At 52.9% G+C, this 14,136-nt stretch overlaps 1 protein-coding gene across 2 annotated transcripts in view; it reads left to right on the top strand.

The window, feature by feature from the left end:
• The first annotated feature begins 1,563 nt into the window (after nucleotides 1-1,563).
• LOC140397008 (poly(ADP-ribose) glycohydrolase-like) overlaps nucleotides 1,564-14,136 on the top strand; it is a 40,465-nt gene continuing 27,892 nt past the window's right edge. The window contains exons 1-4 of one of the 2 annotated variants that reach the window (XM_072486038.1): nucleotides 1,564-1,651; nucleotides 7,657-7,881; nucleotides 11,265-11,553; nucleotides 12,751-12,879. In XM_072486038.1, coding sequence (XP_072342139.1) covers nucleotides 11,344-11,553; nucleotides 12,751-12,879 — 339 coding nt within the window. In that variant the 5' untranslated portion in view covers nucleotides 1,564-1,651; nucleotides 7,657-7,881; nucleotides 11,265-11,343. The remainder of the gene's footprint in view (nucleotides 1,652-7,656; nucleotides 7,882-11,264; nucleotides 11,554-12,750; nucleotides 12,880-14,136) is intronic. The other variant, XM_072486037.1, reaches the window with a different exon arrangement.

Here is a 14,136-nt window from a genome sequence, read left to right as displayed (position 1 = left end):
CAGGGGATCGTCCGGACTCAACGCTCCAGGTTTTCCAGCCCTCCTGCAAATCCAGATAGGAAGCGGATGAATAAGACTGGCTGTGTTTGAGAATGGGAACAGGGTGACTGACTTCACTGCAGAAGGACACTGCGAGAGAGAGAGAGAGAGAGAGAGAGATAGAGAGAGAGATAGAGAGCAAATGAGCCGGAGAAATGAAACGAAAAAATGCCAGGAGGGGAAATGTGAAAGGTTGACGGTGGGAGGGTCGGAGGGGACGATATTTTGTGGGCAGAGGATTTGCAGCTTTAAATTCCGAACTCGTCCCGTTTCACACCAGATCGGTCGATGGACTATCTTGACGTGGTGGTTCCTCATTTAGCCCGATGGCAGAATGGCTTGGGACCAAATTGAAGTACTTCGATGCTCCCCGTGCGCTCTCCCCAGTTACCTGCCCTCCTCCGGCTGCGATCCGCAGCAGTCGGTTTTGGGGGGCTATTCGGCTATGTGAGGCGTTGCGCTCCTGTGGCGACATGGGTCGGGCCCTGTGGTGCTTCACCGCAATTTTCCTTTGCGAAACTCCAAACGCTGCAAGATCATAGCATCCATATAGTGCAGAAGGAGGCCATTCGGCCCATCGCGTCTGCCCCAGCCCTTGGAAAGAGCAGCCTACCTAGGCCCACGCTCCCATCCTAGCACCATAACCCAATAACCCACCTAACCTTTTGGACACTAAGAGGCAATTTAGCCAATCCCCCTAACCTGCACATCTTTGGACTGTGGGGAGGAAACCGGAGCACCCGGAGGAAACCCACGCACACACAGGGAGGACGTGCAGACTCCGCACAGACAGTGACCCAGCGGGGTATCGAACCTGGGACCCTGGAGCTGTGAAGCAACTGTGCTAACCACTGTGCTGCCGAGCTGCCCAAAGCGCTGGAAGGGAAGGTTCTGGAACAAAATGTACACATTTCACACCTCCCCCCTACCACCCCCCATCTCCAACAGAGGGTATCCTGTAACCACAAAACATAGGAACAGGAGTGGGCTATTCTACCCCTCGAGCCTGCCCCGCTGTCGGGGGAAGGCTATTCGTCCCCAGGAGGCATCACACTTCGGTAGCGCACATGGGGCCGGGCCCTGCGGGGCTTAACAGAAAAAGGCTGCAAGTTAAACCCACGTCCCTGAGGGGAGCTTGGCTGACTTATTTTTCTTCTTCCCCCCCGGCCCCCCCACCATCCCACCACCTACCCACCCACCCCCACCCATTCCCGGCCTCCATTCAGGCAGAAACTGGAACAACCGGAGGCCGACACTCCCGGCGCGGTGCTGAGGGAGTTTTGAACAAAGGCGCCACGACTGCGAAGCAGATCTTGCTGTGCACAAATGGGCTCTCCCGGCTGTGGGTGACTGTCCCTTTAAGGGCAACACAGCAGAGTTTAAGGGTCACATGGCCTGTGTGACCAATTGGCCGGCTGTGGGTCACTGTCCCTTTAAGGGCAACACAGCAGAGTTTAAGGGTCACATGGCCTGTGGGACCAATTGGGGCTCAGAGTGGGTTGTTAGACCGCCCCCCCCTCCCCCCTTAGCAATTCTTTATCAATTAATCCATTTTGCGTTTACAATTTAAGTCTGTGAAAGTGCATCTTTGCTGGAGACCGCATCTCAAAACGTGAGTCACTGGCGGTGGCGTGCTTTGGGACGATGCCAGGTTGACAACAACACTCTCATGTTGCGATGGGGCGAGAGACTTCCAGTCAACAACAACTTGTCAATAAGGCCACAACCTTTGTCCAACATTTTCTCTCGGGGGCCTTATCCACGAAGCCTTCCGTGGCTCAATATAACTACTGCTGCCCTTGCACTGATGGGGCAGTTAGAGGGAGCTTTACTCTGTATCTAACCCCGTGCTGTCCCTGTCCTTGTCCTGGGAGTGTTTGATGGGGACAGTGTAGAGAGAGCTTTACTCTGTATCTAACCCCGTGCTGTACCTGTCCTGGGAGTGTTTGATGGGGACAGTGTAGAGGGAGCTTTACTCTGTATCTAACCCCGTGCTGTACCTGTCCTGGGAGTGTTTGATGGGGACAGTGTAGAGGGAGCTTTACCCTGTATCTAACCCCGTGCTGTACCTGTCCTGGGAGTGTTTGATGGGGACAGTGTTGAGGGAGCTTTACTCTGTATCTAACCCCGTGCTGTACCTGTCCTGGGAGTGTTTGATGGTGACAGTGTAGACGGAGCTTTACTCTGTATCTAACCCCGTGCTGTACCTGTCCTGGGAGTGTTTGTTGGGGACAGTGTAGAGGGAGCTTTACTCTGTATCTAACCCCGTGCTGTACCTGTCCTGGGAGTGTTTGATGGGGACAGTGTAGAGGGAGCTTTACCCTGTATCTAACCCCGTGCTGTACCTGTCCTGGGAGTGTTTGATGGGGTCAGTGTAGAGGGAGCTTTACTCTGTATCTAACCCCGTGCTTTCCCTGTCCTGGGAGTGTTTGATGGGGACAGTGTAGAGGGAGCTTTACTCTGTATCTAACCCCGTGCTGTACCTGTCCTGGGAGTGTCTGATGGGGACAGTGTAGAGGGAGCTTTACTCTGTATCTAACCCCGTGCTGTGCCTGTCCTGGGAGTGTTTGATGGGGACAGTGTAGAGGGAGCTTTACTCTGTATCTAACCCCATGCTGTACCTGTCCTGCGAGTGTTTGATGAGGACAGTGTAGAGGGAGCTTTACTCTGTATCTAACCATGTGCTGTCCCTGTCCTGGGAGTGTTTGATGGGGACAGTGTAGAGGGAGCTTTACTCTGTATCTAACCCCGTGCTGTACCTGTCCTGGGAGTGTTTGATGGGGACAGTGTAGAGGGAGCTTTACTCTGTATCTAACCCCGTGCTGTACCTGTCCTGGGAGGGTCTGATGGGGACAGTGTAGAGGGAGCTTTACTCTGTATCTAACCCCGTGCTGTGCCTGTCCTGGGAGTGTTTGATGGGGACAGTGTAGAGGGAGCTTTACTCTGTATCTAACCCCATGCTGTACCTGTCCTGCGAGTGTTTGATGGGGACAGTGTAGAGGGAGCTTTACTCTGTATCTAACCCTGTGCTGTACCTGTCCTGCGAGTGTTTGATGGGGGCAGTGTAGAGGGAGCTTGACTCTGTATCTAACCCTGTGCTGTACCTGTCCTGGGATTGTTAATGGTGACAGTGTAGAGGGAGCTTTACTCTGTATCTAACGCCGTGCTATACCTCTCCTGGGAGTATTTAATGGGGACTGTGTAGAGGGAGCTTTAGTCTGTATCTAACCCCGTGTTGTACCTGTCCTGGGAGTGTTTGATGGGGACAGTGTATAGGGAGCATTGCTCTGAATCTAACCCCATGCTGTACCTGTCCTGGGAGTGTTTGATGGGGACAGTGTAGCGGGAGCTTTACTCTGTATCTAACCCTGTGCTGTACCTGTCCTGGGAGTGTTTGATGGGGACAGTGTAGAGGGAGCTTTACTCTGTATCTATCCCCGTGCTGTACCTGTCCTGGGAGTGTTTGATGGGGGACAGAGTAGAGGGAGTTTTACTTTGTATCTAACCCCGTGCTGTACCTGTCCTGGGAGTGTTTGATGGGGACAGTGTAGAGGGAGCTTTACTCTGTATCTAACCCCGTGCTGTACCTGTCCTGGGAGTGTTTGATGGGGACAGTGTAGAGGGAGCTTTACTCTGTATCTAACCCCGTGCTGTACCTGTCCTGGGAATATTTGATGGGGACAGTGTAGAGGGAGCTTTACTCTGTATCTAACCCCGTGCTGTACCTCTCCTGGGAGTGTTTAATGGGGACAGTGTAGAGGGAGCTTTACTCTGTATCTAACCCCGTGCTGAACCTGTCCTGGGAGTGTTTGATGGGGACAGTGTAGAGGGAGCTTTACTCTGTATCTAACCCCGTGCTGTACCTGTCCTGGGAGTGTTTGATGGGGACAGTGGAGATGGAGCTTTACTCTGTATCTAACCCCGTGCTGTACCTGTCGTGGGAGTGTTTGATGGGCCCAGTGAAGAGGGCGTTTTACTCTGTATCTAACCCAGTGCTGTACCTGTCCTGGGAGTGTTTGTTGGGGCCAGTGTAGAGGGCGTTTTACTCTGTATCTAACCCCGTGCTGTACCTGTCCTGGGAGTGTTTGATGGGGACAGTGTAGATGGAGCTTTACTCTGTATCTAACCCCGTGCTGTACCTATCCTGGGAGTGTTTGATGGGGACAGTGTAGAGGGAGCTTTACCCTGTATCTAACCCCGTGCTGTACCTGTCCTGGGAGTGTTTGATGGGGTCAGTGTAGAGGGAGCTTTACTCTGTATCTAACCCCGTGCTTTCCCTGTCCTGGGAGGGTTTGATGGGGACAGTGTAGAGGGAGCTTTACTCTGTATCTAACCCCGTGCTGTACCTGTCCTGGGAGTGTCTGATGGGGACAGTGTAGAGGGAGCTTTACTCTGTATCTAACCCCGTGCTGTGCCTGTCCTGGGAGTGTTTGATGGGGACAGTGTAGAGGGAGCTTTAGTCTGTATCTAACCCCGTGTTGTACCTGTCCTGGGAGTGTTTGATGGGGACAGTGTATAGGGAGCATTGCACTGAATCTAACCCCATGCTGTACCTGTCCTGGGAGTGTTTGATGGGGACAGTGTAGCGGGAGCTTTACTCTGTATCTAGCCCGGTGCTGTACCAGTCCTGGGAGTGTTTGATGGGGACAGTGTAGAGGGAGCTTTACTCTGTATCTAACCCCGTGCTGTACCTGTCCTGGGAGTGTTTGATGGGGACAGTGTAGAGGGAGCTTTACTCTGTATCTAACCCCGTGCTGTACCTGTCCTGGGAATATTTGATGGGGACAGTGTAGAGGGAGTTTTACTCTGTATCTAACCCCGTGCTGTACCTCTCCTGGGAGTGTTTAATGGGGACAGTGTAGAGGGAGCTTTACTCTGTATCTAACCCCGTGCTAAACCTGTCCTGGGAGTGTTTGATGGGGACAGTGTAGAGGGAGCTTTACTCTGTATCTAACCCCGTGCTATACCTGTCCTGGGAGTGTTTGATGGGGACAGTGTAGAGGGAGCTTTACTCTGTATCTAACCCCGTGCTGTACCTGTCCTGGGAGTGTTTGATGGGGACAGTGTAGATGGAGCTTTACTCTGTATCTAACCCCGTGCTGTACCTGTCCTGGGAGTGTTTGATGGGGCCAGTGTAGAGGGCGTTTTACTCTGTATCTAACCCCGTGCTGTACCTGTCCTGGGAGTGTTTGATGGGGGACAGTGTAGAGGGAGCTTTACTTTGTATCGAACCCCGTGCTGTACCTGTCCTGGGAGTGTTTGATGGGGACAGTGTAGAGGGAGCTTTACTCTGTATCTAAGCCCGTGCTATACCTGTCCTGGGAGAGTTTGATGGGGACAGTGTAGAGGGAGCTTTACTCTGTATCTAACCCCATGCTGTACCTGTCCTGCGAGTGTTTGATGGGGACAGTGTAGAGGGAGCTTTACTCTGTATCTATCCCTGTGCTGTACCTGTCCTGCGAGTGTTTGATGGGGGCAGTGTAGAGGGAGCTTGACTCTGTATCTAACCCCGTGCTGTACCTGTCCTGGGAGTGTTTAATGGTGACAGTGTAGAGGGAGCTTTACTCTGTATCTAACCCCGTGCTGTACCTCTCCTGGGAGTATTTAATGGGGACTGTGTAGAGGGAGCTTTAGTCTGTATCTAACCCCGTGTTGTACTTGTCCTGGGAGTGTTTGATGGGGACAGTGTATAGGGAGCATTGCTCTGAATCTAACCCCATGCTGTACATGTCCTGGGAGTGTTTGATGGCGACAGTGTAGCGGGAGCTTTACTCTGTATCTAACCCTGTGCTGTACCTGTCCTGGGAGTGTTTGATGGGGACAGTGTAGAGGGAGCTTTACTCTGTATCTATCCCCGTGCTGTACCTGTCCTGGGAGTGTTTGATGGGGGACAGTGTAGAGGGAGCTTTACTTTGTATCGAACCCCGTGCTGTACCTGTCCTGGGAGTGTTTGATGGGGACAGTGTAGAGGGAGCTTTACTCTGTATCTAACCCCGTGCTGTACCTGTCCTGGGAGTGTTTGATGGGGACAGTGTAGAGGGAGCTTTACTCTGTATCTAACCCCGTGCTGTACCTGTCCTGGGAATATTTGATGGGGACAGTGTAGAGGGAGTTTTACTCTGTATCTAACCCCGTGCTGTACCTCTCCTGGGAGTGTTTAATGGGGACAGTGTAGAGGGAGCTTTACTCTGTATCTAACCCCGTGCTAAACCTGTCCTGGGAGTGTTTGATGGGGACAGTGGAGATGGAGCTTTACTCTGTATCTAACCCCGTGCTGTACCTGTCCTGGGAGTGTTTGTTGGGGCCAGTGTAGAGGGCGTTTTACTCTGTATCTAACCCCGTGCTGTACCTGTCCTGGGAGTGTTTGATGGGGACAGTGTAGATGGAGCTTTACTCTGTATCTAACCCCGTGCTGTACCTCTCCTGGGAGTGTTTAATGGGGACAGTGTAGAGGGAGCTTTACTCTGTATCTAACCCCGTGCTGTACCTGTCCTGGGAGTGTTTGATGGGGGACAGTGTAGAGGGAGCTTTACTTTGTATCTAACCCCGTGCTGTACCTGTCCTGGGAGTGTTTGACGGGGGCAGTGTCGAGCGAGCTTTATTCTAACTGGAGGGGTGCATCAGGAGCCCGTTATTCAGAGGTGTACAATTATTGGGTTGTACTGGGTCGAGGGAGGAACTCTATCCTGAATATCACTGCTCCAGTAGGTGGCCGTGAATATAGTCTGGGAAACACTGTCACCTAGAGGTCTGTGAGAGCTACTGCAACATGTTAACCCAGTCTCCCAAATTGCATTGGTCGCAAAATCAAATGCTCACCACCTACAATCCCCTTTCTTTGGGTGAAGTGTCCCCAGAGGCCCTGGCCAACCTAAGCAACTGTCCTTGGCGGAATATTCCCCAGCGCCCCTCCCTCTCAAACGCCCCTCCTGATGATGTCTCACCACCTCCGTGCACCCTCCCCCACACTCCTCATACTTTAAGGACTCGCCACAGGGTCCCTGGATTTTTCCCGGGCCCTTCCCAGCGGGCACGGCCACCGCGCCAGGCAAATATAAAATGAAGCCCACCCTACCCGCTCTCGCCCACCCCCACACGGGCCATCCCCGTCCGACACATTCGATTCCGCACGGCGCGACCATTTTGGGAGAACCGGGAATAAATGTGGACGGGAAGATTGAAAGAAATGTGCTTGAATTTGCGTTGTGTTATTTTTAAAAATAAATTTCGAGTAACCAATTAATTATTCCCCCCCCCCCATTTAAGGGGCAATTTAGCGCGCACCTACCCTGCACAACTTTGGGTTGTGGGGGCGAAACCCACGCAGACACGGGGGAAGAATGTGCAAACTCCACACGGACAGTGATCCGGAGCCGGGATCGAACCTGGGACCTTGGCGCCGTGAGGCAGCGGTGCTATCTACTGCGTCACCGTTACACCGCCGTCGTGTTATTTTTGAGCTCATTGGACTGCTGGCCTCGTTCCTTCCTGAATACCGCCCCCCACCCCCGTCACAGCAGACGAGAGGGTTGACCCCAAAGCCAGGCCGGACTTGCATTTAGTTTGTGGCTGATCATTAACCCCCGTTTTCCCCCTCCCTCTCCTGTCCCCTCATAGGGCCACATCACTCTGAACATCAGCTTGGACAAGCTCCTCGTGCAGTGTTGCCCTCCGCAGCTGTGTCTGAGTTACAGGAAAGAGCTCGGGTGCCGAACTTTCACTTTCACTCTGCACAGCCATGGAGGGCGGTGCCCGTGTCTGATTGGAGGGCCGGCTGGGTCACGTGACACTGAAGTATTTTGCGAGTTGAACTCTTTTCGGCTTCCTGGAGGAGACAGGGAGGTGAGTGTGTGCGTATTACTGTGTAGAGCAAACCGTCTGGCCTGCGATCCTCCCCCCTTGTTGGGAACCCTTCAATTCCCTCACAATCATACTGGAGAATCTTCAAACTCAAACACTGCGGGGGTGGGGAGAGCTACCTTCCTTGTCTGATCAGTCAAGTGGGGGGAGGGGGACAGCACACATTGGCTGTATGTACACTGTGGAGCGGGTAGAATGGTTCACAATACCAGTTCGCCACTCGGCCCCCTCCAGCCCGTCCTGATTCAGGGCAAAAAGCGTGCAGCGAACTCTCCACCCCTGGTGACCTTTGCACTGTAACCCCGTCGCTCGGCCATTCGGCAAACCCTCGACTGCGTCTCCGCCGCACTCTCCAGTCCGTTTCCGATGCGAACTGCGGCAAAGCATCTTTCCTCCCGTCGGCATTGCTCCTTGAACTTTGCTTCCTGCTCCTCCCCACCAGCGGGAACAGTCCCTCCCTATCTCCCCGGCCCCTCCGTGATTTGGAAACCCCTCCCCCGCCCGCCCGTCCCCATCAAAATTCCTCACGGCCTCCCGTTCTCTTCTGAGGAGGGTAGGCCCCAGGCTTCTCCCATCTATCCTTGCACAGAACTGAACTCCCGCTTCCACGTCATACAGGGCGAGTGTGTAACCGCTGATTGAGCTGTTAACCAACCAGACCCGGTGGCCCTCTGGCTTTGTTGACACCCAGCAGGGGAAAATTACCACGGTCCACCTTTCTCTCCAATATATTTTTGATTAAAAGCTCCAGGGACCAACTGCTCCACCCGCCCAATGTTTATCTGCCTGTTCCTGATTTGGTTGACAATAATTATGGCCATTTGTAGGCCATCCCTAGCTTTGGCTACTTCCCACATTTGAAACAGCAGCCTGTTTAGCTAGGCCGCAAAGGTATCGTTATCAAGAGCACTGTGTGTTCCTTTGTGTCTGGCTTACCGGTCACAGGGATTGGCGTTGCCCCATTGGCACCGATTCCCTGCCAATCAGACATTTCGAGCTCCACAAGGGATCAATCTCAGGAGAGCGGGAGAGGGAAAAGGGAAAAGAAGAGCTGGCAGGGTCGGAATTGCCGATCGTTACAACAGGAAAGCAGATCACTGGGCTGTTTGAGCAGCCTATTATTTCGTAGGATGGAAGCGCTGCTGTAGCATTTATCCCCCCCCCCCCCTCTCCATCGTCCTTGAGAAGGTGAGCTGCCTTCTTGAGCCGCTGCAGTCCGTGTGGTGTAGGTACACCCACTGTGCTGTTAGGGAGGGAGTTCCAGGATGTTGCCCCAGCGACAGTGAAGGAACGGCCGATATATTTCCCAGTCGGGGTGGTGAGCGACTTGGAGGGGAACCTCCAGGTGGTGGGGTTCCCAGGTATCTGCTGCCCTTGTCCTTCTAGGTGGTAAAGGTCGTGGGTTTGGAATGTTGCCTCAGGAGCCTTGGTGAGTTGCTGCAGTGCATCTTGTAGATGGTACACACGGCTGCCTCTGTGCGTCGGTGGTGGAGGGAGTGAATGTTTGTGGATGGGGTGCCGATCGAGCGGGGCTGCTTTGTCCTGGATGGTGTCGAGCTTCTTGAGTGTTGTTGGGAGCTGCACTCATCCAGGCAAGTGGAGAGTATTCCATCACACTCCTGACCTGTGCCTTGTAGATGGTGGACAGGCTTTGGGGGAGTCAGGAGGTGAGTTACTCTCCGCAGGATTCCCTGTGCTCATCCCCTCAAGCAACATATCCTGGTCACTGTCACGGTGGTGTTCGTGGCAGCTTGCTGTGTACATTTCCATCACAGCACTTCCAAAGATATTTCCATGGTTGTGAGGTGCTTGTTGGGGTGTTCTGTGGTTGTGTAAGGCGCCACATAAATGCAGAGACGGCAAAAAAATGGTCGTTTGCTTCCTCGGCCTAGGTAGCCAGGGGCTCCACTGCCAACATGTCAGTCAGAGGTGGGTGTGTGAGCTTCCAGAAGGTTCCATCAGCACTATTGTACATTGAGCAGTTACTCACAGCCTGCTCTATGGTGCTGATTGAACACTCATCCTTCACTGGCATGGCCTGTTGAAAGAGTTCTCCGATTAGTCCTAATCTCCCCTCAAAGAACAATACAGCACAGGAACAGGCCCTTCGGCCCTCCAAGCCTGCGCCGATCACGTGTCCTACCTGGACCAATCACCTGTACCCTTCTCTACCCCGTCTGTTCATGCGCCTATCCAGATAAGTCTGAAAGGTCGCTAACGTATCTGCCTCAACCGCCTCACTTGGCAGTGCATTCCAGGCCACCACCACCCTCTGTGTAAAAAAAACCTCCCCCGCACATCTCCACTGAACCTATCCCCCCCCTCACCTTGAACTTGTGCCCCCTTGTAATTGTCATTTCCGCCCTGGGAAAAAGCCGCCAGCTGTTCACATCTGTACCCCTAATAATTTTATACACCTGCCAGATCGCCCCTCAGCCTCCGTCTCTCTCGGGAGAACAATCCCAGTTTATTCAATCTCTCCTCATAGCGAATACCATCCATACCAGGCAACAAACCTTTTCTGTACCCTCTCCATAACCTCCATGTCGTTCTGGTAGTGCGGTGACCAGAATTGGACACCGTATTCCAAATGTGGCCTAACCAACATTCTGTATAACTGTAATATAATTTGCGCGCTTTTATACTCGATACCCCATCCTATGAAGGCAAGCATGCCATACGCTTTCTTTACCACCATTTTCCCCTGTGCTGCCACTTTAAAGGATCTGTGGACCTGTACACCCAGATCTCTCTGTGTCTCTATGCTCCTAATGGGTCTGCCATTTATTTTATAGCTCCCACCTGAATTGGATCTACCTAAATGCATCACCTCGCATTTGTCCGGGTTAAATTCCATCTGCCATTTCTCCGCCCAATTTTGCAGCCCATTTATATCCTGTTGTACTCTCAGACAATCTTCATCACTATCCTTTTCCCTTGTAGAATTCCGGGAAGTATTTATCCAGTTCCCCCTTTTTTTGAAAGCTCCTGGCACTGGCCGAATGGATTGTCCTTGTTGGCTTAATCGAGACTGGCCACCATTTTGAATCTTCACAGTGCTAAAGGAGGCCATTCGGTTACCTTAAATTGATTGTTGGCGCATTCAGGCTTGTTCATCGAGTGCTGAACTTCCCTTAACAAATTACTTGCCCTTCCCTAGTTTCCCTCCTGTGCTCTTGAGGCGAACGATCCCAGATTCTCCGCGTTAACTGAAGTCCCTCCTTCCCCTTTAATCGCTCCCCTCTGCGCCCTCTCCAAAGCCTTGACAACCCTCCGAGGGTGTGGTGCCAACGACCCTAGCTGTGGCCTTACTGCTGACGTAAAGATTGAGTGTTACGTATTTGTGTTCCTCTGTTGATGAACAGCCTGTTTTCAACCCGTCCGACCGCTTTCACGGTCCCCCGTCACCACCCCGTCCACGAACAGGAGGTGGCAGGCAGAAGAATGAACGATGATCGAACTCGCTCAGACGGCCTGGTTGAGGGGAACAGCAATGTCGTGCAGCCAGGCTGGGGGGCACTCAGCGACGAGCCTCACTGCTCCGGGGACGCTTGTCCGAGCGCAGACGGGAAGGGGGCGTTTGAAAACCCGGCACCGTCATACCCAGAGTTGCCACCTCTCGAGCCGTCAGCGAGTCACACCATCTGTGTTGAGGTGAGTGACCTGTCCGACCATCATTGACACTTCTCTCCTGAGTGACAACCTTCTAAAACAAAAGATGTATTCCTCCTGAATTGTGGGCGCTCCTGGCCAAGTCAACCCTAATTGAACCAAGTGCTGCGCGAGGCCACTTCAGGGGCCTGGTTACCTTAAATTGGTTGTTGGCGCACTCAGGCTTGTTCGTTGAGTGCTCAACTCCCCTCGACAAATTCCTTGCCCTCGAGCAGTGGGTGGACACAGCTGGGGTGTCATTTCAGAGGGGTAGCTGAGAGTTAATCACATTTGCTGTGGGGGTCTGGAGTCACGTGGAGGCCAGACCGGTTAAGGACGACATCAGTGAACCAGATGGGTTTTTAAACGACGATCGACAATGGTCATCATTACTGAGATTAGCGACAATTCCAGATTTGTTAATTGAATTTAAATTAGTTGGATTTGAATCCGTGTCCCCTGGAGAATTAATCTGGGCTAATTAAATGATAAAAGAACTATGGGGGGGGGGGGAGGGGAGCGAGGCAAAAATTAGATGGGAAGGGTGACAGGTAAAGGAACAAAAGGTGGGTCCCCAGGAGATGTAAGTGGGAAATAACAAAATCCTGACCAACACTGCCACGTGGATAAGAAAAAAACGGGGCGGCGAATTTTACTGGAGTGGCGGTCAGCATCACCACCGGGGGTAGCAACTTGATTTCCTGTGGTTGGAGAAGGTAAAGTATGGGTTAAAGAGCTCTGTAGAGGGGTTTGAGAAAAGGTTGGGAGATGTTTGTGACCATATTTGAGGAGCTGTTTGTCGCTGGGACGGGAGGGAGGAAAAGGGGGAAAAGTTGTATGAGACTGTATAGTTGATTGCTGGGAAGCATGTTTCCCAGGGTGTTTATCTGCTGTAACCTGTTTTGATCCATGTTTGTAATAAATACAGCTTAAAAAAAAAAAATCAGCGGGTCTCAGCGAGGCAGACCGAGAGCAGAGCGGGATCAGGATCTGAGAATGACCGGCACGCCTGGGGTGGTGGGGGCTGTGCTTGCCGACTGAACGGGACTGTTCTGCAAAGCGATCGACCAGTCTGTAATTTGGTCCCGTCCCCCCCGATGTCGAGGGGATCGCGTGGCGAATACGGTGTGTTGCCGCTGAAAAGCTTCCGGAAAAGTGCCCCGGAGCTGTCAGTATTCTCACGTACCGCCTTCCTTGCAGGTATCGGCTTTGAAATCGAGGAAAGTAATACCGTTCAAAGTTTCAGGCGCAGAGGACTTCTGGAGCTCTGAGTTTGTGAAGATGCCGTTTTCGAACCATTCCACGCAAACCAGGACAAAACCATTTTTGGTAATGAACTGGAATGTTTGACGAATGATATAATAACAATGTTGCCTGATAATCACTGAGCTAATCAGTTAGACTGCCACTGATCTGTATCATAACTCCATCTATCTGTCTTGTCTCCATGTACTCTCGCCCAATTGAAGATAATGGCTTTAGGCCTTCCAGAAGCAGCCAGCTGGACACCGAGGAGGCAGGCCGGTGGTGTAGCTCGTCAGGGCGCAGCAGGGTGACACAGCGGTTTGCACGGCTGCCTCACAGAGCCAGGGACAGGCCTCAATTCCAGCCTCAGGTCACTGTCTGTGCGGAGTCTGCCCGTTCTCCCCCCAAATTTCCTCCTGGTGCTCCGGTTTCCTCCCACAGTCCAAAGATCACAGCATCCCGACAGTGCGGAAGGAGGCTTTTCGGTCCATCAAGTCTTTGCACCGACACTTTGAACGCCCGCACCACCTGTGCCCAATCCCACCCTCCGAGGCAATTGATCACGGCCAATCCACCTCACCTGCACATCTTTGGACTGTGGGAGGAAACCGGAGCACCCGGAGGAAACCCACGCAGACGCGGGGAGAACGTGCAGACTCCGCACAGACAGTGACCCAGCGGGGAATCGAACCCGGGACCCTGGAGCTGTGAGGCAGCAGTGCTAACCACTGTGCCGCGTTAGGCATGTGCGGGTTAGGTGGATTGGCCATACTCAATTGGCCCGTAGTGTCCAAAGATGTGCAGGTTAGGTGGGGATACGGGGATAGGGCGGGGGGGGGGGGGGGTGCTCCTTCAGAGGATTGGTGCAGTCTCGATGGGCCGAATGGCCTCCTTCTGCACTGTTGAGATTCTTTTTTTAACATTTTAAAATAAATTTAGAGTGTCCAATTATTTTTTTTCCAATGAAGGGGCAATTTAGCGCGGCCAATCCACCTAGCCTGCACATCTTTGGGTTGTGGGGGCGAGGCCCACGCAAACACGGGGAGAATGTGCAAACTCCACACGGACTGTGACCCGGGGCCGGGATCGAACCTGGGACCTTGGCGCCGTGAGGCAGCAGTGCTAACCACTGCGTCACCGCGCCGCCCCTCACTGTCGAGATTCTAGAATTCTATGATTCTTGGTGCGTATGGAGCCGTGAGTTCCACACCTTCAGGAGAGGCGGGGGAAGGTGACCAGAACAGATGAAGTTAGAGCTGGGTAATGTGGACTAAATGTCATAACTCGGTGACATCGCAACAAGAAGGAGGGAAAATAACCGCACCCCCCCATTCAATTCTC

The sequence above is a fragment of the Scyliorhinus torazame genome, chromosome 20 (genome assembly GCF_047496885.1).
Source record: "Scyliorhinus torazame isolate Kashiwa2021f chromosome 20, sScyTor2.1, whole genome shotgun sequence".
In the NCBI taxonomy this organism is placed as follows: domain Eukaryota; kingdom Metazoa; phylum Chordata; class Chondrichthyes; order Carcharhiniformes; family Scyliorhinidae; genus Scyliorhinus; species Scyliorhinus torazame.
This window is presented reverse-complemented; position numbering and strand designations above follow the sequence as displayed.